The 25,998-nt window shown below is 44.9% G+C and overlaps 1 protein-coding gene across 2 annotated transcripts in view; it reads left to right on the top strand.

Annotated features, from left to right (window-relative positions):
• The first annotated feature begins 4,734 nt into the window (after window positions 1-4,734).
• Window positions 4,735-25,998, top strand: part of Sacs (sacsin molecular chaperone) — an 80,445-nt gene continuing 59,181 nt past the window's right edge. For both annotated transcript variants that reach the window (XM_057786591.1, XM_057786597.1), the window contains exons 1-2: window positions 4,735-4,951; window positions 12,564-13,021. In XM_057786591.1, coding sequence (XP_057642574.1) covers window positions 13,002-13,021 — 20 coding nt within the window. In that variant the 5' untranslated portion in view covers window positions 4,735-4,951; window positions 12,564-13,001. The remainder of the gene's footprint in view (window positions 4,952-12,563; window positions 13,022-25,998) is intronic.

Genomic DNA, 25,998 nt, shown 5'->3' with positions numbered 1-25,998 from the left:
AGACAGCTGCTCCTGGGTCACCAGAGTCTCGGTGAAGCAAGAACGGCTTCCTTCACAGTGTCAGAAGGAGCACCCTGGTCCACTTCCTGCCTCCATAGCTGATTATTACTTTATTTGTTTGTAAAGAACAAAGGCTTATTTGGCTCATGGGTCTGAATGTGGGGGTGCTGGAGAGAAGGCTGCAATGTCCTTGTTGATGGGGATTCTACAGGGTCCCATCATGACACAAGATGTCACACCCCAAGTCAGAGCACAGAGCACACAAGCTCAGCCCTCTGGCCCTCTTGTCAGAAAGTCACAGTCCCACTGAGTCAGTACCCATCTTTATGGGCTGACCGAACCTTAGCCTCTGCTAAGGCACCATCACTGAACACAATAGATAAAGTGATTTCCTACTTTCTTTAAACACTCACATAGAGATTAACTTTTATTTAACGTATAGCAGGAAGTAAAGTTGGGTGTGAGTATTTAGGTATAAATAACTTGTTCCTTATTCAGTGTGTTTACGTTTTTAATTTGAACAATACTTTATTAGTTTATGCAATCAAACCTCAGGGTGTGATAAGGCTGAACCAGGCCACAACCAGAAACAGGTTTTTCCAGTAAATAGAGCAATCTTGGGGTTCATAGTGTGATCAAATATCCTGCAACGGGAGCTGATGTGCACGGATGCCCACTGTGGTTGGGTCATGAGGGCATACACACGGTTCCATCCAGACAGCACAGCCCAGACTCACCCAGTTGTGTTTCCTCTCAACTTGACAGGACTTAGAATGGCCTGGGAGACAAGTCTTTTGGCATGCCTGGGTTCTTGGGGTTGGGGGTTAACTTAGTTAAGACAGGAAGAGTCACTTCTAAAAGTGGGCTGCAACATTCCTTGGGTTTGGGTCCTAGCTCTTTGCTCACCGCTTTCAACTTTCACACTGCAGATCCAATGTGAGCAGCTGTCTCAATCCCTTCACACCGGGACTTGCCATTCATGATGGACTGGGAAGGAGAAGAGGACATGACTGTTCCTAGGTGTGGCTGAGGAGAAGGTTTGCTGTAGGTATGAGGGAGAAAATAGTCAGAGGCATATGGAAGGGTCCAGACTGAACTGGGTCATGGTTTTTGATTAAAAACAAACAAACAAACAAAACAAACACAAACGCCAAAAAATGCACACTGGAAAAAAGACAGCATCTTCAACAATGGAGCTGGTCAAACTGGGTGTCCACGTGTAGAAGAATCCAAACAGATCCGTATCTATCACCCTGCACAAAACGCAAGCCTAAGTGGATCAAAGACCTCAACATAAAACCAGATATACTGAACCTGATAGAAGAGAAAATGAGGAATAACCTTGGTCACTTTGGCACATGCACTTGGAGACAACTTCATGAACAGAACAGCAATAGATAACACAGACACTAAGATCAGCAATTAGTAAATGGGACCTCATGAAATGGAAAAACGTCTGTAAGGCAAAGAACACCTTCATTTGGACGAAGTGGCAGCATACACAATGGGAAAAGATTTTTACCAACTCCACATCCAATAGAGGGCCGATATCCAAACTATATAAAGAACTCAAGAAATTAGACATAAAAATAGCAACAAATAATCCAGTTAAAAATGTGGTAGAGATCTAAACAGAGAATTTTTCAATAGAGGAATCTCAAATGGATGAGAAACACAAGAAATGTTTAATATCTGTAGCCATTAGGGAAATGCAAATCAAAACTACCTTGAGATTCCATTTCACATCTGTCAGAATGGCTAAGATCAAAACCACAGTGACAGCTCATGGTGGTGAGGCTGTGGAGCAAGAGGAACACTCCTCCCTGCTGATGGGAGTGCAAACTTGTGCAGCCACTACGTAAACCAATATGGCAGTTCGTAGAAAATTGGGAATGGATCTACCTCAAGACCCAACTACATCATTCTTGTGCATAAATCCAAAGGATGCTCCATCCTACCACAAGGACCCGTGCTCAACTATGTTCATTGCAGCTTTGTGCACAATGGCCAGAAACTGGAAACAACTTAGATGTCCCTAAGCATAATGAGTTTAGAAAATGTGGTACATTTGCATAATGAAGTATTACTCGGCTGTCAAATAACATCACAAAATTTGTATGCAAATGAATAGAACTAGAAAAAAAATCACCCTGCCGGGCGGTGGTAACACACACCTTTTTTAATCCCAGCACTTGGGAGGCAGAGGCGGGCGAGACCAGCCTGGTTTACAAGAGCTAGTTCCAGGACAGGCTCCAAAACCACAGAGAAACTCTGTGTTGAAAAACCAAAAAAAAAAAAAAAAAAAAAAAAAAAAGAAAGAAAAGAAAAGAAAAGAAAAAAAATCACCCTGAGCAAGGTAACCCAGACCCAAAAGACAAATATGGTATGCACTCACTTATAAGTGGATATTAGCCATTAAGTAAAGGATAACCAAGCTACAATCCACAGACCCAAAGTGGTTAGGTAAAGGAAAGGGCTCTATGGTGGACACATGGATCTTCCTGGGAAGAGGAAATAGAGTAGATCTTATGCGTGAACTGGGGGTTGATGGAGATTGGAATAGACACGATTAGGTGTGTGTGGGGGGGAGATAGGATGGAAGGTTTCTTAGTTGGGGCTTATTATTGCTGTGAAGAGACATTATAACCACGGCAACTCTTATAAAGGAAACATTTAATTGTGGTGGCTTGCTTACAGTTCAGAGGTTCAGTCCATCATGCTAGGGAGTATGGCAGTGTGCAGGTAGGCATGGTGCTAGAGAAATAACTGAGTGTCCTACATCTTGCAGGCAAGAGGAAGTCTCACTGGGTAGTGTCCTCTGTATATGAAACCTCAAAGCCCACTTCCACAATGACACACTTCCTCCAACAAGGCCATACCACTCCAATGAAGCCACACCTCTTAATAGTGTCAATCCCTTATGAGATTATAGGATTATGGGGGTCAATTACATTCAAACTACCACAGAGAGAGAGAGAGAGAGAGAGAGAGAGAGAGAGAGAGAGAGAGAGAGAGAGTTAGTTCAGGGAGAGGCATCTGGAATTGGGGGTCACTTGGACCTGGTGTGAACACTGAACGGAGTGGAAACTTCCCGGAATCTGTGAGGGTGATCCCGGTAAGGACTCCTAGCAGTGGGGGATATGGACTCCAGAGAGGTTCGTGGGTTCTATGTAAATGCACACTACATATATTCATTTATTTACTTTTATGCCTCCATCCCCCATATGTGCATATATTCAGGAGCATATTCCAAAGCTCGTGGAGGACCTCTGTCTTTTCTCCTGGAGACAGGGTCTCTCACTAACCTGACCATCGAGTTCCCTTCAGAGAGTTCAGGAGATTGGAAGCTCAACCTGTCTCAACTTTCTTGAGCTATGGGCTTACAGGCACGTAGTTCCACAACACTTTTTGTGGGTCCTGGGCATTTGAACCCAGGTCCTCATGTCTGTAAAAACATGTCTGGCCTTATCATACACTGTGCCATTTCAAAACCAGCACTCTAGTGTCCCAAGGGCCTTGAGCATCTTTGTGTTGTAGCAACCTTAAGGGAGCAATCTCCATGGATACTGGGGGGGGAGGGTGACTAACAGGATGAGTTTGTGGTATGGAAGAAATGCTGGTAGATTCGATATCTTCAGTGGCCCCGTGGGAAGGACCAGACTACAGCAAGACAAGAGTGCCCTTTCTGAAGTCAGTTCCTCTCCCCCAGAGACATCATTTGAGCCCATACAGTCTGGAACTGGCTGAGCTGAATTAGGCAATTTCCCCAAGGGCACAGCAAACAGGAGCTTCCAACCCCCTGAAGCTCTAGCTGCGCTACACTCCCCATTCACAGGATACAGCAGGTCGTTCTACCTGATACTATAACTAGAACATAGTGCGCCGGAGGGCAGTGGGGCAGATCTGCACACAAAGCCAGGCACTGTTGGAATTCCATGGCCTGGTTTGTGGGAAGCAGGCGTTTACGGCCTCAGTGTCTCACTAAATTGGCAGGAGCAATTAACATGGGCACCAGTTTACAACTATAGAGGACTTTTACAATGTGTAGCACATTTTGAGGGAATGCTTTTTTTTTTTTTTTAAATTTTTGATATTTGGACCCTCATGTCCACATGCAGCAATGAACAAAGGCGCCGTGGGATGTGAACAGAGCCTGCTGCTTTCTCTGCGGATGTGCTGCGGGTATCATCACTCTAACTATCAGCTGTCCTCCATCCATCCATCCATCCACCCACCCACCAGCTAGCCTTGAACTCACTATGTATGGGAGGCTGATCCTGAGTTCTCTATCCTCCTTCCTCCACCTTCCAAGTGCTGTAACTACAGACGAGTATCACCACAGCAACACTTTGCTTTATTTTAAACATAGTATAGGATCTTCACACTGGACACTGTTCAGAAATCTTCATGAGGCCAAGGAAGCCCATGCGAGAGGTCCAATGTCCCTCAGCCGCTAGGGGGATGGCTTCATTTTAAGCCACGTCACTTTCTTAAAATTAATCTTTGCAAAACGAAGAAAATAAAGCTTCCATCGTGACTTTTTACATCAGTGATCCACAACACTGCATCTGTGGCATTATGGAATTATCTGAGGCTGATAAGGTTCTATCTCTTTAAAAAAAAAAAAAAAAAAAAGCAGCTAGGTAGGGGGAGCTGTGACTGCCGCACTCTCCGGGCCCTGCGCTGGATGCAGTGGCGGTCACGCTGGGACCTGCAGATGGTACAAAAGACACACAAAGCCCAAGCAATCCAGTTGGTGACAGCCTTCCGATCTCCCGAGTCTTTGAGTGTCCCTCCGGTGCGTCTAGGAGCGCCTGTACCGAGCGCTGCGTCCTGTTGGAGCCGGGCGGCTCAGTGGCGCCTGCAGCTGATGGCCTGAGTCCTTGGACCACTATCTTCAGCATCTGCGCCCTGGGGAGGACAGAGCAGCTCCAGCGTGCGCTGTGCATCGGTGAGGAATTGTTGCCATTGTTACCACTGCAGCGGCCCGTTGTTCCTAGTGGTCTTAGTTCCAGAGTGGCTCTGACCGCAGGCTTTGTCTTTCTCTAATTGCCACTCCAGATTGCAGTGGGTGGTCCTAACGGATCCACTGCTGTAATGAAGAGTGGGGTCCGGACTCTTTGGATTATACAGCGGTATTCTCAGAATAGCTTATTACTTAATTTGTAGCGTCCTAATTTTAATAGCATGTTTTTAAACAGCCCATTTCTCAGTTACCTTATAGAATGGTACTCGAAAGCCCTTGGTGAAAAACATTTTTTTTTTAAATTTTATTTCGTTCTACCAAATAATCAAATTCATAGAAAGCATTCTGTAAGTTTAGCAAAATTCTCTCCCGCTCTACTGTCTGCTTTGCTTGCCTGTGTTTTCCTTAAAACAAGGTCAGTATCTCAATGAAGAGTGTTCAGGTCTCATATGCTGGTAATGTTGGCTTTAACCTTCCTCCCTGTGTCTCTGAAAATAGCAAAAAGTCTTTCCATTTCAGCCAAAGACAGGGTGGGGACTGATTCCAGGTGTTCTGCAGGCGTAAGCTATCACAAACTGGGACTGATGGGAACTCTTTATTTCTGCACCACCCAGGTTAGTCACCCCCAGCCTCATTTATTTGTCATAGGACAAAGTTTTAAAGCCCCCACCGGCAGTCACATATCTATTAGGGCGGTGCGAGGATTCTCTGTCTCCTGAGGCTCACTGATGACCAGCCAGCTTTCTTTCCTTTGTCTTGACGCTTAAACCCATTCTGTGCCGCTCCTATTCTTCTTTATCCTTTCTTTACCTCTCTTGACTTTCGGCTGCCCAAGTCCCCCCCCTCCCCCCCCCGTGATCCTCACATCCTTCTGTGTCCCTTTCAGAGGAACCAAGCTAACCCATTCCATCCTTCACTGTCCCTCCTGTGTCCTCAGCTTTAAGAACCCTTGAAAGCTGCTCTGATGTTTCCTATTCTTTGGAGAATAATGCCAGCTTACAGGAGGAATCCTTTGCTTTCTGCTGGACTGGCCCTCAGCAGCTCCGGCTTCAAATGTCAGTTCAACTGGATCTTCACGCCATAAACCCTCCCCACAAAAGTCACTTACACTCTATGTCTCAGTTTCCCCTCTGTCCAAGACATTGATGGTCATGATGGTCACATGATGGTATTGAGACACCAAATGTTTTGTGAAGATAGCCAGCTTAAACCAGGCAGAGTGTGACTAGTTAGTATTTGACTCATTCCTAATCCGTCCATCCATCCACCCATCCATCCACCTACCCATCAATGAAATAAAGCCAAATAGCTTTGTATATTAGTTCTCCCTCAAAAACTGAATTTAGAAATGAACTTTTGGCTGAGTGCATCTTAATCAGCCCTTGCTTTGGGTTTAGCGCTATGCACTGCTCTACCAAGCCATTTCTACATCTTTGAACTATGAAAGCAATGCTGAAATTTCCTCACCACCACAGGAGGAGGAGGCTGATTCCTCTTGCATACCTCTCCCTAAACACAAGATGATGGCAATAGCCGTGACTGTATGGGCCCTGGCCACTAGGAACCCAAGTCAGGAAAGTTAAATGTGGTCGAATGTGCCAAATTGGAAGTCAGAATCAGTCCCGTGGTTATTCTGATCTTGGACAGTCCAGGAGGCCATTCACGCTTGAAAGGCATTGCCAATCCTGAGACTATTTTTAATTTATGCTTTGTCTTTCTCTTTTCTCTTTCTGTTTGTCCTTAAACTCTATACTTACCATGTGCTGAATTTCAATGTCTAGGAGGGAGATGTTGTACCCTCCTTGCCCAAGAGATGGAACACAGAAACTGGAAGAAGTTCAGGATTGGGGACCAGAAAGTATGGTGTTGGCTCTTTTGACTTCTCTATGTGCTGATCAGAAAACCATTTATCCTCATCACTAAAATAAGAGGTTTAACTTTCATGAGAGTTCTAAGTATATGACCCTAAGGACTCTCCTCACTGTCTCAGAAATAATTAAAAAATTTTTTTTCACTTGTGGGGTCAAAATCAGGAATTAAAATTATTTAATAGACCCATTCTGTAGGTTACAAAATGCAAGATCAAGGGAATAGAAGCATGTTCTTATTTGAAAAGGGAGAGATTGACTCAGGACAGCTTTTCTTGCTGAAGATCGCCAAGTTCTCAGACCCCAAACCCCAAGTTCTGGTTCTTGGTGTGGTGTTTTTCCTACTGCACTTAGAATTTAGGGTGACAGGAAGCCAGAAAGATTACAGTGATTGCTGGTTTTGGGTGGACCCATCTTTAGTCCCTTACAGTAATGGAGCATCCAGACAGACATTTGTTTAAAAATTCTTTTTCCAGTTGTATTGTGTATCTGTTGCCTAAGCCAGAAAGGAAGGATTCTGCAGGCTACATAGCCTTTCACTTTCTCCAAAAAGATAAAAGCTTAAAGCAAGTCAGTCACCTTACGAGTGGTGGTTTAAATTTCATAAGCATCTTTATTTCGTAACTACTGAGCGCTAGGAAGGAGCGTGCATGCGGATCTTAACCGTGTCTGGAATTTGTGTACAGTTCTACACAACAGTAGATTTAACATTTCCCCTTGTTTAATGTGATGATACACTTAACCATTAAAATTCCCCAGTAAAACAAAGTTAATATTGGATAAGACGTACGCACAGTAAATATTGACTACCTGAAGTGGAGATGTAACTGGGCACATATAGCTTTATAATTCTTATTTTCTAAATTTTACAATACTGCAGAAGCAGAAATCTAACTGTTGGATTAAACAATAGTGGCTTTGCCCTTAAAGATCTGAATTTGTTAGATTTTGAAGCTCGACCTGTAAGTTTTATCCAGTCTATGTCAGCTTCCTGTCAAAACCTCCTCTTATTTTTATCTATCAGTGTTTTTGTTAAATGTTTGTGCAGAGTAATTGCTTAAGGATGAAGAGCATATTTGTTCGACTCATTGCTATATTCTTCAGAAACCCATCAAAAAAATAAATAAAAAGCCCAAGACTCTTTGTGGAGTTGCTCAGAAAAGCGACTTCTTAAAGATAAATGAGCTCCTTATGTCTTCCAAAAGTACATGATATTCATCAACTCTTGTCAAATTTGGTAGATTTTAACCGTATTTATTTTAATGTTATTCTTAGCAGCTTTACCGAGATATTATCCATATGACATACAGTTTGCTTCTGCTCTGTGTTTATGGAAAATTTTGTCTGTGTGTGTAGATGGCCTTTTTTTTTTTTTTTTTTTTTTTTTTTTTTGCCAGTGCAAGGACCCGCAAATCCCTGCCTACCCCAGTCGGCTCTACTGGCTGACTGAAACGTGATGACACAGGATCAACTTGAACTTGATTCAAGAGATAAAACCAGGTGTTTGTTCTTGTGACCTGGACACGAGAGTTTATGCACACCGCTGCAATTTGTACACCAAGTGTCTGAATTGCTCACACTATCGAATGCCTCCTGCCTCTGTGATCCAGACCTTGCAATGGGAAACTTAGGGGGAATCAGACAGCTTTGAGGGATTGGCAGCAAAGGAAACGAGAAAAGCTTGCCTGGCTCACACATAGGGCTTCAGAACGCCAGGGAAAACCTACATGTTTTTCTCATTTAACCTGATGTAGGGTATTTTCACAGCTGGCCTTGTTCCAGGGAAATCCCTAGGTGCATGTGTACACACTGAGAACCCTCCATCTTTAGTGTCTCATTGTGGTGGTATGGAAATGCATTTATTTCTGCATTGATGGCAGAGGTCTATGAGGCCGAAGTTGGTCGTGGTGGCCATGACCTTTTCTACAGCGTACAGCCCACAGTACTGGCATTAGTGACACAGGCAGTGCCCACTGTACGAGATCTTGGTCTATTGATTTGTAGGGTGAATTCATCCGACTTTTCCATTTGGTAAAGGTTCTGGTTCCAGCCTGTGCATTCTTTGCTGACTCATGCTTCACTGTGTTCTGAGAGGACGGGACAGTCACTCTTGGTAAATCACTAGAGGCCGAGGCCTAGAAGTCTGTCTGCATTTGACTTTTTGTTTCTGTGTTGAAGGCATTCAAGGGTAAGTTCTTGCCATGCCTGGGGGTTTACTGCTTGTGACTTTGTTTGGCAGTGTGGATTTTTAGTTGTCATCTACAGATGAATGGATACCCTGCTCTCAGGAGAGGGCCGGGTGCAGAGCTATGCCTGTTTTCAATAAATGGCTTAAATGGCTATTACTGAGGCTATTCTGATAGCTGCAGAGAGCTGTGGCTACCCAGAAGTCCCGTGGCACCATGAAGGGCCTCAGAAGAAGACAGCTCCTGCGTCCCACCCACGTCCTTTCTACGCAGCCTTCGCTTTGCTTGGCTCCAGTGTTTCAAGTCTGTTCGAAAGGCTCTGCAAGCTAACAGAAACCCTATACAGGATGAAGCCCTAAGGTGGCTCTAGCTATGTTTTTGTGCCAATCGCATGGGAAGGCCTTTTTTCTCATTTCCTCGGTAATAGCCAGGCGTCTGTGTCCTAGCTCCTAAGAGGTCCGCTCTGACCTTGCTGCTTTAGTGCATTGGCTGCAGCCTAGATCTGCTTGTTTTCTCCACTCTGCTCGGTGCTCACCTCCACAGAAGCACAGCTCTGGATTAAGGGATCCTGGCCAGTCGTTGAGAGACCGTGCCTTACCCCGGGACTCATGGCTGTTTATTTCAAACCATGTAATTCTCAGATACTTCTGCATCAGTTAGAGAGTGAAGTTGGCACGTCTTTCTTCCTCCTCCCCAGGTGAAACCACACAGTGCCAAATCTTGCTTGGGAAGCTCAGGTTGCCAAAGCAGGATATTTTTGCTGAGGAGGCAAAGAGGTCATGTCATAGACATGATGCTAATGCCAATCACGGAGAGAGGCTCCAGGTTTCAGAGCCAAGTGAATGATTGATTGAGCAGCTGGCCCGAAGTGTCCAGCCTCATTCCCTCACAGCCCATGCAGGGCACCCATTGCTTTGGCCTGAAGGAAGTGTGTGAATTGGGGGACAGAAGCCATCTCAGGCCATTCCATAGGTGCATGTAATGTAATGCGCATGAGCAAAGACAGGGGCATCTAGACTTGGCACAAACTACCGTCACTCTGTTAGGCGCTTTTAGATGCAGTCCACTTGGTTTCTATGGAGACACTGTTCGTGGGTGGTGCATGGCCTTGTTATCCAGATGTAGAAAGTCAGGCACAAAGAAATTGCAGAATTTGAAAGTGGTGAGAAGGCTCCAGAAGGTTGTATGATGGTTTGTTCTTTTCCAAATGACTCTGAGGGGGCGGGGAGAAGCAGAGGCCCTCTAAATGCTTTGGTGCTCCCAGGGAACTGGTCTTCTCGATGGACCTCTGGGGCACCAGCCCAGTTTTCACACTCAGCATCTGCTCCAACTTCCCGCTTTCTTGTAATGGGTTCTCATGGAGTTTGCCAGCTTCAGTAGTGTCTTTCTGGAACCAACGGGTGCTGTTTTCCAGAGCACCTCTGCTCCCCTTTCATTAATCATCCTTTCCTCTTCAATCATCTTTCCTTTGGGGTTAATCCCACGACTTTATTCCTCAGCTCTTGAAATTAAAACTTAACCCAGTCTTCAGCCATCCTTCCTTCTGAATGAGATCACTGAAGATTATAGCTCCCCCGATGCATGCACTGCTCCGTTTTTAATGCAGAATCCCGGTGAGGAGCGTCTTTGGAGGGCACGCGCATCCAGTCGGAATGTACAGTTCCTCGTGCATTCGTTTTAGTTCGTTTCAGGAGCTCTCTGTTTGTGGCACATGGCCCTGCATCTCCGCATATAGAGATGGAGTTTTGCTATGCAGAATCTATTTATGAGAGCTGAGAGCGCTTTCGTTTATTTCCTGTTGCTACCAACACAACACTATGGACTGGGTAGATTATGAAGAAAAGAGGTCGATCAAACATTACAGATCGGGTCGAAGGTCAAGTGGCCCATTTAGTGTGACCTTGTTGCTTCTTGCTGGTACAGTCCCAAGGCTGCTCAGACCATCATGTAGCAGGACACAAGGAGCGCATGAGTCTCCTCTGTTCTTTCCTCTTTTGATAAAAGCTTTAGCATCCAATCGTGGGCACACCACTCTTGATATTTACCATGTCAGCTCCCCAGGGCCCCTCTGAACTCACAGCTGGGCTAAGTCTCCTTCTATGGGCTTTGCATCAGGAATGAAACCTCGGTGTGTGCTGCAGAGGGAGTAAGTCAGCTCCGGACTCTAGCGGCCTTACATCTGCTCTATTTTATGGTTGCATTTAAAATAAAAACTTAAGGAGCAAAAAACATTTTTATTTAAGGGAAAAAAATGTTTCTCTGCTAGCTTTTGAAACTTGCACTCATTGGCTTTGATGGATGCCAATCAAAATGCCCTGTAAAAAAAAATAGTTACAGAAAATTGCTGAGAAATTGTTTTCAGGGATGGAACTACATTATATTTTGAGTTTTCCTAGATTTTATTGGTCATCCGAAAATCAACGATGACTCTCTGCAATTACCGCTGCGGACATTTTATCTAGTGAAAAGGCTGGCGGGTTGGGATGTAGCTTCGTGGAGCGTGCCTGCCGAGCATGCCTGAGGCCCTGGGTTCGAGCCAATATAAGTAAATAGGTAAATGAATGAGGATGCTGGGTTGCACAAAGGACGACCCAGGAGCTGATTTCTTATGGCTTCAGCCCTTCGCCTTCCTCCTGGAATGTGTTTAAACAAAATTACGTATTTTCCAAATTTCCTTAACATAGTATCAATCCGACCTCCCTTCAAACAGCTCTTACATGTCTAAGAAAACTTTGAAACTGCAAAGTATTTTTATAACTGTGACGTTTGTATAAATAGAAAATTTGGTCTCCTGCATCCCAACTTATCCTCATTGCCAAAGTTTCCCATTTCTCCATTTTATTTCTTAAAAGGCAAGACCATTTTAAAGATTAGTAGTCTTCAGCCTTTGCAACAGGCACATTTTCTATTTCTAAGACAAGTGTTTCTGGGCTGTGCGTGTGGTGTGCCTGTGTGTATGCTATATACTCTATACTATACTATTACTACAAACCATATACTATACCATATACCATATACTGTATACTATACCGCATGCAGGTTCCCACCTGTCCATGCTTCTCTTCATAGGTTCTGGGTATCCAAACTCAGTATCTTCATACTTGGTCAGCAGCACGTTCCTCACTGAACCATCTCTCGAATACTATCTGTCTTTCAAACATGATGAGATCTTGTCTGTGTTTAGTGCTAGGTTTGGATTTTAAGAGTGTTTCTCCTCAAAGAAGGTTTTGAGAAGTAGGATTCACAGTAGGAAGAAATCAGGGAAACTGAACACACGAGCTAGGTTGATAAATAGATATGGTTATTATTTTAGAGGCCTCCATATCTAGTAATGCCTGTGTTTGTTGGTGTGTGTCTTGTTGGGAGGCTGGGGACGGGGGAATGTCATGCTGGTTGGCAGAGGTGCAGCACAATGATACTTTATATTTAATAGGTCACTGACGCTAAGGACCTGGCCATCTTCTGTGCGGACTGTGTCCTCAGTGCACACATTTCATATCCTCCTTATTCTTTCCTTTACCTTGGTTTTACTTTTTCTCTCAGGGTCCTTGAAGTAAAGCCAAGATGCCGGTAGCTCCTGAGCTGGGAGAAGCGTTCACAGCAGCCAGCGTTCCCTATCTCCTGAGATGAGGGTGGGCACTGCCCTACCCAGCACCTCTACAGCATCTTCACCCTGCGCCTTCCGTACAGAAGAACCTCAGAGCGCGCCTCCGAGGAAAGTCGGAAACTCCCAGCAAGCGAATACAGGTTTGCTGTTAGAAGGCGACCTTATTGGACCAGAGTAGCATACAGAACACAGGCACAAAACACAATGTTTTCTGACGTCAGATGATGACAGATGCCGGGGGAAACGGGCTTTTCACCAGCCAGGAAGAGCTTCGCTCAGAGTGTACTCTGAAAGGAAACACTCGCCAGCCTTAAGCAGAAGGAGTCGGGAAACATCTGTGGTTTTCAAGGACAACTGCTCCAGAAATAGGGATCATGGAGACCCAGGAGACGAGGTAAATAGTTAGTGTTTTAAGTGATAATTTATTCGTTTATGTGTATGCACCCTCGTGGGTTTGGAGGTCAAGGGACTAGCTTTAGAAGTCCGTCGTCTTTTTTTCCCCCCGTGTGAGTTTTAGGAATCAAATTCAGGTCATCAGCCTTGGTTAGAGGGTAGAAGGAACCTTTGTCTTGCGGTCTTCCTGGTTTCTATTTTATGAGTATCTGCCTGATCTTTAAGCTTAAGGACCTATACAAAATTTTGCATTTATTTATTCATTTTGAAATTTATTTGTCCTCTTTTTCTTTTCGAATGCTTTAAATTGAAATAGAATCACATCACTTTCCATCTCCCCTTTCTCCTTCCAGCCCCTTCCAGCTACCCTCCCTCAAACCCATGCCCCCTCCTCCTGTTAGTAGCTTCTTCTTCAATGATTATACATATGTATGTGTATGTACAAATATATATATATAAGCATGCTTTTTCTCTAAGCATGAAACAGAGTGCTACTCTTTTTGTTATGTTTCCTTTTGTGTGTGTGTGTTTCGAGGCAGGGTTTCTCTGTGGAATAGTCCTGGGTGTCCTGAAACTTGCTCTGTAGACCAGGCTGGCCTTGAACTCAGAGATCCACCTGCCTCTGTCCCCTGAGTATTGGGATTAAAGGTGGCCATATCAGAGTGCTACTCTTACTTGAATGACGTATTAAAGTAACATGCTCAAAAGTTGAATTTTTAGTACCATAAAACAAGAAAGACGATTTTCCATTTCAATCTGATATCCACAGATGAAAAGACTTCAAATTTTATTTTGCCAGACTTGAACTGCTGAAGGAATTAAACAACAGCAACAGTGTTTCTCTGGTAGCTCCTGAAAACTGCAGGTTAATAGGAACACCGTCGCTTTCTCGGAGCAGCTGTTGCCTAGTGTCTTCAGGAGTCTTTAGGAACTGAATCTTGATCTGCGTTCAAGACTGGTCTTGAGCCGGGCAGTGGTGGCGCACGCCTTTAATCCCAGCACTCGGGAGGCAGAGGCAGGCGGATCTCTGTGAGTTCGAGACCAGCCTGGTTTACAAGAGCTAGTTCCAGGACAGGCTCCAAAACCACAGAGAAACCCTGTCTCGAAAAACCAAAAAATAAATAAATAAATAAAAAAGATTTTGCCGGGCGGTGGTGGCGCACGCCTTTAATCCCAGCACTCGGGAGGCAGAGGCAGGCGGATCTTTGTGAGTTCGAGACCAGCCTGGTCTACAAGAGCTAGTTCCAGGACAGGCTCCAAAACCACAGAGAAACCCTGTCTCGAAAAAACCAAAAAAAAAAAAAAAAAAACGACTGGTCTTGAACGTGTCCCCCTCCCTTAGGGCTGGGATTATTTTCTTGAGCCATCACACTTGCTTGCTTTCGAAATGTATGAATGCATGTGGGTGCCATCAACCAGCTGGCACAGTCCTCATCCTCTGCATTTGCTAGGACCAAGCGAAATCACCTGAAACTAATTAGTGATGCTGTTGTTAGACACGAGAGGCGCATGCGTAACTTTCATCACTCTTTGCAGTAGTCTGTAGATTTTTAGACGTTTTCTCAAGTTCTTCCATAGTGGTACCCTGTCCCCGGAATTTTGGAAGTAGATGCTTTTTACAAATGAAAAGTGAATTGCTTTCGCCTAACTTAACAGTTGGCTGATTTGTGCTAAGAAATCTCACCTGCAGTAATTAATATAGAACACTCACTGGTCCCGACGCTAACTGCATGTTGTCAATCATCAGGAGGAAGCCCAATAATGTAGGTTGCTTTGCAATCACCCATGGATGATAAATTCCATCTATATCTAAAAGGAAATATGAATTAAATCTGAGTGTATTTTTTCAGAGAAGGACATTATATAGGCTGTAGGTACTGTAGAATTCTCACTTTACTAACCACTAAAACATCAGTGAGCAGCAACACGCACATGTGTGTGAGCACATACGTACATGTCTGCATACACAATTGTGCATCCACTGACAGCTTCATTCAGCTTCCTGGCTGCAGATCCCACATGTCTCTTCTGGTGTTCAGACTTGAGCTGATGGGAGTGAATGCCAACAGAGGCAGTAGGAAAAATGACCAAGTGACCTCAGAGGAAGGAGGATTCTAGTTACACTGCGACTGACAGATGGTCACATGGTTGTGGTAAAGGTGACTAGACACCAAAAGTAGATTCTATGTGGAGTTAGCGGGATGCTTGCTGCAGATGGGTCAGATAGGCTAGGGACAGGACCAGTTGAATAGAGGAAGAGATGGACAGGAATTTGGAATTCTTATTCAAAGAAAGGTGAGCTATCCTGCTCCTAGTCTATCCCTCATCTCCAAGTCTGTCCCTAATCTCCAGATCTATCCCTCATCTCCAAGTCTATCCCTCATCTCCAAGTCTATCCCTCATCTCCAAGTCTATCCCTCATCTCCAAGTCTGTCCCTCATCTCCAGATCTATCCCTCATCTCCAAGTCTATTCCTCATCTCCAAGTCTACCCCTCATTACCAAGTCTACTCCCTCATCTCCAAGTCTATCCCTCATCTCCAAGTCTATTCCTCATCTCCAGGTCTAACCCTCATCTCCAAGTCTATCCCTCATCCCACCCTCATGTTCACTAAGGACCATGGAAAACATCTCTTGAGGCTCCCTGGTTCAAGAAGTCAGGCATTTAGTGAGGGAATTTCTAGGAAAATTAAAAGAAAGACAAAGACCTTTGGGATAAATTATAAATCTAGTTTTTGAGTACGGAGGGTGGCAGCTGAAATTTCTAGATGCTTCTTCAGGGGATGAAGTCAGGGCGCCACAGATCCAGTGGACTTCCTGTTCAAACGTCTCTGGAGACTGAACGGACACCAGTGCCAGCCATGGTCATTGCCTGGAGCAGAGCATGGGGAAGCAGGAGAAGGCGGAGGGGCTGAGTGTGGTTTTCCAGGAATAATCGAAGCACATGAGTGACTCTGAGTGAGCAACAAGGGCCTGGGCTGCCGTGGTTAAAGAGCAGAGATTATGTAACAGAACAAGTTGTTTCTGCAGCACCTAACATTTACAATAAATGACCAGACCTGTGAGAAATCTCATGATGCCGGGATGTGTCGCAGAAAGGACATTTTTTAGGCCTGTGGTAGAACTAATTAGTATTACTTCCTCATATGAATGTAGTCTAGATTAGAGAAATCCTGGAGTTCTTAGAAGATTTGATAATGTGTTGTACTCAATTTAACATAGCAAATTAACCTTTATTAGGCTTATAGAAATGAACACTCATTTCATAAGACAAAAGAACACATTTAGAGAGGTTGCTTTGCCTCGCCCCCCCCCCAAAAAAAATCTCAAGGTCAGTTTGAGGTCTAGATTTATTTAGTAATCTAATTTGGGGAAGGCAAAAAAAAAAATGTGTTTGAACATTTGACTAAGTAGGATATTAGGTTGCTGTGATGAAATTCTTATCTGTATATGGAACCAAAGCAACAAAGATTCAGAAGGAGGTCACATTTATACGTGGAAAACAAACAAACTCCCTTCAGAGGCTGGAGATGGCTCAACGTCAAAAGCACCAGATGTTTTTACAAAGGTTTCGTTCCCACCACTGACATGGTGGCTTACAGCTGCCTGTAATTTCAGTTCTAAGGGGTCCAAAACCCTCTTCGGTCCTGTGAGGACTCCTGTATATGTGTGGTGCGCATAAACCCATTCAGGCACTCACACGTACATAAATTAAAAAAACAAAACACTTAAAAAAAAATCTTCCTTCTTTTAAAAGTGTAGATGAATCATCCAAAGAATAAAGGCATTTCCCACTGGATGTGGTGGCTCACGCCTTTAATCCCAGCTCTAAGGAGGCAGAGACAGGAGGATCTACAAGACAGCCTGGTCTACATAGTGAGATTGTACCTCAAAACAAACAAACAACAAAACTCAAACAACAAAATAAACCAAGCAACCCTCCCAAAACCCCACATCTCTTTGTAATTTTTTTATTACGAGAAGACCCTTAATCAAAAACAAAGCAAAATAAACAAGCAAAAAACCATAACTCAAAAGAATAAAAACCAGATGTTTTTTTTTAAACTTTGATACATTGATCTCATCTTGTGAGGACTTGATACATAAATTTATTTTGTGTTATTTTCTACAAAGCTTCTGCAACTGTTTACCCCCCCCCCCTTCAGGTTTTTGGTCCGTATTTTTCTGTTGTTCATTCTGAAAACCCAGTCATTTTCCTTCAGAAAGAAAAGTCACTTTTTTTATCTCTAAAGGAAAACCTTTTAGCATACAAAGTTGTTTATATTTGCTATTATTATTGTAATTGCTCCATTTATATATTAGTTATAACTTTTAAGTTTTTCATTATTTTTAATTGTGTGAGGGGTGGGGTATGTGCATAGGAGTGCAGGTGCCCTTTGCAGCCAGAGGCATCAGGTCCCCGGAGAGCTGGAGTTGGAGGCAGTTGCGGGCTGTCCAACAGGGCTGCTGGGAACTGAACTCAGGTCCTCTGGAAAAGCAGCCACATGCTCTTAACTGCTGAGCCATCTCTTCAGCCTCCAATTATTTATAACTTTTAACAACTGGTAATGCTTGTATTGTGTGCATGCACATGTGCCTGTGTGTTTGTGTGCATACATGTGTGTGTACATGCATGTGACGGCTAGAAGTGAACCTCAGGCATTGCTCTTCAGGGGCCGTCCACCTTGTTTCTTTTGAGACAGGGTCTTATCAGCCCAGAGCATGCTGAGTAGGCTGTGCTAGTTGCCCATCATGCACCAGGAATCCAGGTCTGGGATTAGAGATGAGCTCTGACATGTCTGACTTTTTGAATGGTTTCTGAAGATCAAACTCAGGTCCTTATGTTTGCATGGCAAGCCCTTTATGGACTGAGCTATTTGTAGCTCCCCGGAAACCCTTTATTAATATTTTTTTAACAAAATAAGATGTATACATTGTGAGTTGCCTGGCATTAGCCAAAATTACAGAGCAAGTTACCTAATTTTCTTCCAATACTATCTCATGGTTTTTGTGGACTTGCTGATTTGTAGTATGAAGTTTCAAATTTCTCAACAGACTAAGATATAACTGGCATCTCTGCATGATATAAAAATCATCCAAACCCCCGTACCCCTGCAGGTAGTAATTAGTGCGTCATCAGCAGTGTGTTTATTTAGAAATTGTCTAACACAACTCTGAGGCTGTAAATTGCAAATAGATTTTGGAACCTTTTCAGCAGCTATGTTACAATATAAAAACCCTTGCTACCAGCCCAGGTTATTACTCTGTTAACTGTAAACAGCATATGTATGTTAGACAAATATTAAGGAAGAGAAGGGAGGGAGAGAAAAGGAAAACAAAAACCACGAAGATACCAACTCCATCAGTTTTGGCTTGTTTCCTTGCTGTTCTCGATGTCTGAGTAGTATTCAGTTTCCAGCAATTCATCTTTTACTTACACATTTGTTCTACATTAAATTCATAATTTAATTTTAAAGATTTATTTATTTTTTAATTGTGTATGTATGGCTGTACATACACATGTCAATACAGGTGTAGAAGTCAGAAGAGGATGTTGGGTTCCCTGAGTTACTGCTGGTTGTGAGCCACAGCACATGGATGGTAGGGATGAAACTTGGGTTCTCTGAAAGGTTACTATGGCTCTTAACCTCAGGGCTGTCGCTGCTCCATCCACTTAAAAATAATTCCAAACACTTTGTTATGATACTATTGACTAGTAATTGACTAGTAAGCACAATTCTTGTGTTAAACTTAATCCAGACAACTGAAAGCATACCCTCTTTTACTAAAGCAGTAATTCCAAACTGGCCTTGTTTATTAAAAATTGACTTTAATCATTTGAACCCGGAAAACTTTGAATTCACTTCTCTTCTTTTAGGGAGCTGGGAATTTCACCCATGTGTTCCACTGTTGCTAAGCCAGTTCTTAACAGCACCCCGTTAAGGGGGTTCATACGTTAATTTGGCAATGACTTACCGAAGTAAATACAACATACATGTCTAACACATGTAAACACACAGGTGCAGATAAAGCTCGCAGCTGCTGTCCTAAGATTTTATCCACATGCGGCGAGCAGGACAGTTGACAGTCACTGGTTTATATGAGACAGTTGGCTCCTTCTCCATCTCACTTCCCATCTTTATGTGAATTGTGTTTGCCGTGCTCCCAGAAAGAAGCCACTGGTTTTCTGATGTTACTGATGGAGGGCATTTTCAAGATGCTGTTTGTCCTGAGACCTAGCTTTGGGGGTCTCCGAGTCCTTTGAGAACACCTGGTGGCAGTAGTCTCAAATTCAAATGACTGTGGGGATTGGAGGGGCCGGCAGAGGAGGGAAGGTGACCGTTGGGTGGGCTGAGAGCTGAGGAAGTGGGTGTCAGAGTAGGAGAATAGCAGAGAAGCGGTAGGAACTGAAGAGGAGGCTAAGGCGTGGTGAAAGGAGGAAGGGGACAGCTAGTGGAAAGATACCCGTCTGAGAGGAGCCAAGCGGAGGACATCGTTGGTGCTCAAAGTCATTCTTTGTGAAATCAGACACAAGAAGGAAACTTCAGCGAGAGCGGCAGGAGCGTGGAGCACAGGCTACATAGGGAGCGGGAGATTTTATGTGGAATGCCAGCTCTGAGTATTCCAGCCGATGGGCAGATGGGTGGCATTTTGGCCAATGGGCAGAGGGAGGGTCTATGGAAAACCATGAAAAGATGCTTCTTAAATGGATTCCGCAGGATTCCTGAGGCAGGAAGCAGAGTGATGAGTATTGAGACTAGGGGGTTCTCCCTGAGCTAACTGAACAATTCCTGCCGTGACTGACCTTAGCCAGGACAAAGACAGCCTACTGATGGGGCCTGATGTACAGGGGTCTGTCTGTAGTTGGCCAAGAAGCTACTGGGTTTGGTCAAGAAGAACACCTCATCAGACTCACACAGAGGCTTTCCCAGCCTCCTCTTCTGTCTTTCTGTAGGCCAGCCCCATGAGTCAGACTTTACGTTGATCCCAGGACCCCAGTATGCTGGGACGTTTGTAAACCAGCTCTGTTCTCAGAATCATACATTCACCTGTCACAGATTAAGGATTTGTTACCACCAAGGCCATGGATTTTATGTTTAGCAATAAAATAGATACCACGTTTTATGAATATTACGTATTAGCAGGGTTGCTGGTTGTTTATTTATTTATTTATGCCAACTTGACACAAACTAGAGACACCCAGGAAGAGGGAATCTTAATTGAGGAATTGCTTTCATTAGATTGGTCTGTGGGCATATCTGTGGGAAATTTTCTTGATTGATTGATTGATTGATTGATTGATTGATGTGGGAGGGCCCAGATCACTGTAGGTGGTGTCATAACTGGACAGGTCACCCTAGGTTGTATAAGAAAGCAGGCTGAGCAAGCCATGGGGAGCAAGCCACGAAGCAGCATTTCTCCGTAGTCCCCACCTTTGCTCCAACTTGAGTTTCTGCCCTGACTTCCTTCAGTGATGGGCTATGATTGGGACATGAAAACAGATAAACTCTTCCCATCTTAAGTTGTTTCTGGCCATGACGTTTATCACATCAATAGAGAGTAAGCAAGGGCGCAAGGCAAAACAAAACAAAAATTAACAAACTATACAATGTATAGGACCAAAGGTTAGCATGGGAAAGGGGACACCTGCTAAGTCACAGGGGGACCAAGACCAGTTTAAATAGCACGGTCAGGACAGGTTGGTGATCAGAGAAGGTGAAATTTGAACAAGCACTGAAGGCAAGGAGAGATTTGGTCATAAGTTGTTGGGGGAAGAATGTTCCGGTAACCAGGCCCTGGGTCTCTGTGATAAGAGAAGGGAACCATTCTCAATGTGTCTCTGTAGCTGGTCCATTGAGGGGCAGAGGGGGAAGTTGGGGAACCCATTACAAGATGTAACAGGACAGGAAGTGGTGGTGGCTCTGGCCAGCATATTGGATCCTGGAGATACTCACCCAATGGGCTCTGTTGGCCCACTTGTCAGTCTCTCCAAAGAGAGTGTATCTCCACAGCCCTGGCTGCATTAGAATGTTGACTATATCTAAGAAGAACATCAGCACTGGATCCCCTAATTCTCCAGTATCAGTTGGGTGATCAACACTTCAGTCTTGACATTAGCTACCCAGCGCTAACACAAACCCTGACCGCAAAGCCGCAGTCCCATGAGACTCCACCTACTTGAGATGTCAGCTACCAATGGGTGGGACCCCCAGACCACCTAGGCTTCTGAATAACCCACCAACCAACTGCAACTTGGAGAATGCCTAAGATTGCCCCAACCTGGGTTTCCTAATCTGCTGAAATAACTTGGGGCCCAGAAAAGCACTTTCCCTAAGATTGCAGTTTATTATAAAGGAGTCTACCTATCCTATATCTTCCAGGACCAGCCAGCTGGAAGAAATGCAGAGGGTATGGTGTGGTGAGGGGTGTTGGCATGGATTTTTCCTGGCACCCTTTGAGCATCCACCCTCCCGGCACCTTGACACATTCACAGAATTACAAGCTCCCTCAGTTCCATTGCCTTGGAGTTTGTATTAAACGTCCATTATATTGAGATGGCTTAGCATTGGCCATTGGTGACCAAATCCAACCTCCATCCCATGTTTTCTCTTTGGAGTTTCTTAAGGGTGGGGAGGAGAGAGGGACTGAATGACACGATTTGTTCTTCTGGCCCCTCACCTCCATCCTGAGGTCACTAAAGAGTCACCTCTGCCTTTGCACTCAAAGTCCACTGTGGATGACTAGGCACACTCTTCTTACCCAGCAAGATCCAAGGGTTTTAGGTGCTTCTGTGCCAGGAACGAGAGGCTAAAACCAAATAAACATTTGTATGATCCCCAAATGGAAGAACAAATCTGTAGATGGCAGAGCAGTCTTTGGGACGGCAGGCAGATCTGCACTTCTAGTGTCTGGAAACAAGTACAGACAGGGAGGAGCAGGTGGGCAGTGGAGGGCCAAGCCACCATGCCAAGCCAGCATGCCTGATGAAGGACAGGCAGAGAAGTCATTTGGGCTTGAAGCCATGACCAAGTAGCAGTGCCCAGTGCTGGGGTCAAGCCTGGGTCAGTGGTTTAGAGATTATTCTATATACCTCCTAGGTCTCAGAAGCCCACAAGTACAAGTAAGGGCAATTGGTGTGCCCTGCATGTTTCGCTGGCTCAAAACCTTCTCCTGGGTGACAGGACCCCAGCCCCTTGCTTCTGTCTTCTGCTTCAGTTTCTCCCAGCTATTTCTGGGCGTGCTTGGGGCAGGGATAATTCACAAGGGCTCGGGGATAAGTTTGCTCATGTTCTTTCCACTTGAGTCCCTTGGCCATGGAGTCTGTACCATGCTTCTGCAGCTGGTGTCCTGGACAAGAAGTCATCCCCATGACCTAGTGGAGCCCTTGAGCCCAAAGCTGCTGTAGAGTGTGTGTTGAGGTGGGGGGAGTAGGCAGGGTTCAGGGCCCTTGTGGTAGTGCTGTGCCAAGTCAGTCCTGCCCACTATTTATTTTTATCATAATTTTATTACTATGTATTTATTATAGAAAACAGTATGTTTCATTGTGGCATTTTCCATGAAAGCTTATCGTAGCCACTTCTCCCACATCTTTTCTTGTTCCCATCCCTTTGGTCCCCTCTCCGCTTTCATATGTATAATTCTTACATCTACGTTCTGCATGTGAGAGCAAACATGTGACATTTATCTTTCCACGTCTCCGTCCCTTATTTCCTGGGCACTGTGGCTTCACCTTGTGTTGTCCCAGGCTCAGAGCCACTGGCTTGCTTGTCCTAGGAAAGAGGAATGTGGGACTTGCCCTGTCCCCATATCTCCTCTTTGCCTTAGAAACAGCCACATCCAAACAGTGCAAAAACAAACTCCTTGTAAGTACCCTTTCACCTCTGTGAGAGGAAACGGTGTCATGGGATGGTGTAAGCCAAGCTGACCCTGCTTGCTTTGAATGCTGCTTTGACTCTTGCTTTGAATCACCATTTGTAGTGCTGTGGCCATGAATCAAGGACTGTTTCCGCACTGTGAGAACAATTATCCCCATGAACCTGTTGAGTTGGACCCATGACACCATGCGAACTAGTACCCATCCTCCTGGCACTTGCTCCTTGTCCTAACAGTGAGTTGCAGTGTAAGGTGCCCAGTATCCACTGGTACCTCTCAAATTTGAAAACCTGACCGTACCGCTGGTGGTGTTTGGGGAAGTTACAGAACCTCTGGGAGTGTGTGATTCAGCTAGAAGTGAGGATTAGCCAGCGAAGGCCTATCTGCCACTGGCTCCCACGTGAGCTTCCTGCTTCCTGGTCTGGTATGGTGTGATTAGCTACTGCACACTCCAGCCTTGCCTGACAGAAACCGTGAACCAGAACAATCCCTCCTCCTTCTGCCAGGCATTCTGTCACCACCGCAGAAGTAACAGCGGCTTGGTTCCCCTTATTCCTTGGATGTTGAGTGGACAGTCAGGCTGCAGCCCCAGAATGAGAGTGGGATTAACCGGGGTTTAGGGAAAGGTTGAAGTGAGCCACAAGGAAGCATCCTTGGGCTCCTGAAGGCCAACAGCAGCAGCTATCTTACCGCTTGAGCCTCTTGAGGCATAGGAGCTGAGCTGGTTGAGCATCCCTGGTCCCAACATGTGCAATCTGAAAGGCCACTATCAGCAGAAAATTGACACAATCTCATGTGTAGAGTTAAAACTGAAGTGTACTAAAAACCAAGAACAAAAAAACAAACAACAGCAAAACCCACACGAAATCACAGTCAGGTGGTTTGTCTGAGAGATATCTGAAGCATAAAGGACTTTGAGCTGAAGCTTGTGTCCTAGTTAGATTTCTGTCGCCAAGATAAAATGTGCGGCAAAACCACTTTGGGGAGGGAAAGGGTTTGTTTCATCTTACGACTCCCAGGTAACACAATTTGTCACTGAAGGAAGTCAGGGAAGGAACTGAAGGCAGGAAGTGAAGCAGAGAGCATGGAGGAGCGTTGCTTACTGACTTGCTCCCCGTGGCTTGCTCAGCCTACTTTCTTATACCACCCCGGACCCCTGCCCTGGATGGAACCACTCACAGCAGGCTAGGCCCTCCCATTTCAATCATGAGTCAAGAAAATACCCCACAGACAAGCCCACGGGCCAATCTGATGGAGACATTTCCTTATTTGAAGTTCCTGCCTCCCAGGTGACCTTAGTTTGTGTTGGGTTGACAGAAGCAAACTAGTATAACGTGTGTCTGTCTACAAAGGTCATTGTGTAGATACCGATGTTTCCACAAGGAAAATATCCTAAATCAGAAATAGTTCCAACTCCAGACACTTCAGATAAAGGGTGCTCAGTCTGTACTTGAAGCCCGGGTGTGATAGGCAAAGCAAGGCTCCTGGAGAAGGGCGGTCACTTTGACTTGAAGGTCCAAGTCAAGCCATGGTGAACGCCAAGGTGGGTGTTGGGCAATGAATTCATGAACTCACTTTCTGAGACCCGACATGATCCATGTTTAACAAAATGCCTAGAGTCCTTGCTGTCTCTGAAGGTTAGCTGGGTGAAGGAGAGCGGAGAGGCCCTGTGCAGGATGCATGTCTCTTTTTGCTGGACAGGACAGAACCCTGTGCTTGTTCTTGGTACCTCTTTACCTCTTTGAAAAAAACGTTATCCTCTTTGAAAAAACTGCAGGCATGTCTAGAGAAAAAGAGGAAAATGCTCCAAGGGGCACCCAGATGCTCACCTCCTTCTGAGGGTCACCCATACCCTCACCTCCTACTGAGGAATACCCTCACTCTCATCTCCTATGGAGGGATGCCCACATGCTGATCTCCTACCAAGATACACCCTCACCTTCACCACCCACTGAAACTCTGCGACTGCACTTCTGCAATGTAAAGCAAGTCTTAGACATCATACAGAGCCCTGGTCTCTACGGCCAGGTCCCTGGAACACACGGGACTTGACGCGCTGCTGTGTGTGAGTTCTCAAACTGCATAGCAGTCACTTGGGGGTGTGGGGACTTCCTGTTGGGCAGCTGCATACTGGAGAAGGGACTCTGTGGACTCTGTGGAGCCAGGGCAAGGCCACAGCAAACCCTTGAGTGTGGTCTGGAAGCTCACAAAATCACGTCTGCCATTTCAGTTAGGGTCCTGGAATCTTTACTCTTGTCGGTACTGGCAACCCACTGAGTCCAGTCTCAGCCCAAGTGTTTAATCCTTTATTAAGCATACTTTTTAATTGTGTGTATGTGTGGCCATGTGCATACCATAGTGTTGGGGAGCAGAGGACAGCTTCTGGGAGTTTGTGCTTCCCTTTCGCGTGACTCCTCGGGATCAGACTCAGATCCTCAAGCTTAGCAGCAAGAACCCTTACTCAGCGACCATGAACACTGCTGCTGAAAAATCAACAGATAACTTTTCTGTGAGAATAATGAAAAATTTGTGTATTTCCCAACACAAAACACTGGGATTTTAAGTGAATTCATCAGATGACTCTCCCTGGGGAGGGAATCCTGTATAGAAACCACAAGTCAGGGCTGCAGAGATGACTCGGCAGTTAAGAACACAGTCTGATCTTCCAGAAGTCCTGAGTTCAACTCCCAGCAACCATATGGTGGCTCACAGCCATCTTGTAATGAGATCTGATGCCCATATCTGGCATGCAAGCAGTCATGTAGACAGAATATTGTATACATAATAAATAAAATTTTTAAAGTAAAAAAAGAAATCACAAGTCAATCCGAGTAATGCAGGAGTGGGGAAAATGATTTCTCTGTGACTCTTTAATATAAATTAATCTCATTTATTCTGTGCCATTTGGTTTAATGACAAGGTCATAAGAAAAATGGGAGCCATGTGCTGTGGCTCATGCCTGTAATCTCAGCACTGGGGAGGCAAAGGCACAGGTGGATTACTGGGAGTTAATGGGAACCTGGGCTACAGCGTGAGTTTCAGGTTATCCTGAGGTACAGAGTAAGTTTCAGGCTAGTCTTAGCAACAGAAGAGGACTCCCTCTCTG

Source organism: Chionomys nivalis, chromosome 12, assembly GCF_950005125.1.
Source record: "Chionomys nivalis chromosome 12, mChiNiv1.1, whole genome shotgun sequence".
NCBI lineage: Eukaryota > Metazoa > Chordata > Mammalia > Rodentia > Cricetidae > Chionomys > Chionomys nivalis.
The sequence above is the reverse complement of the archived record's forward strand: the minus strand, read 5'-3'. Positions and strand labels throughout refer to the sequence as shown.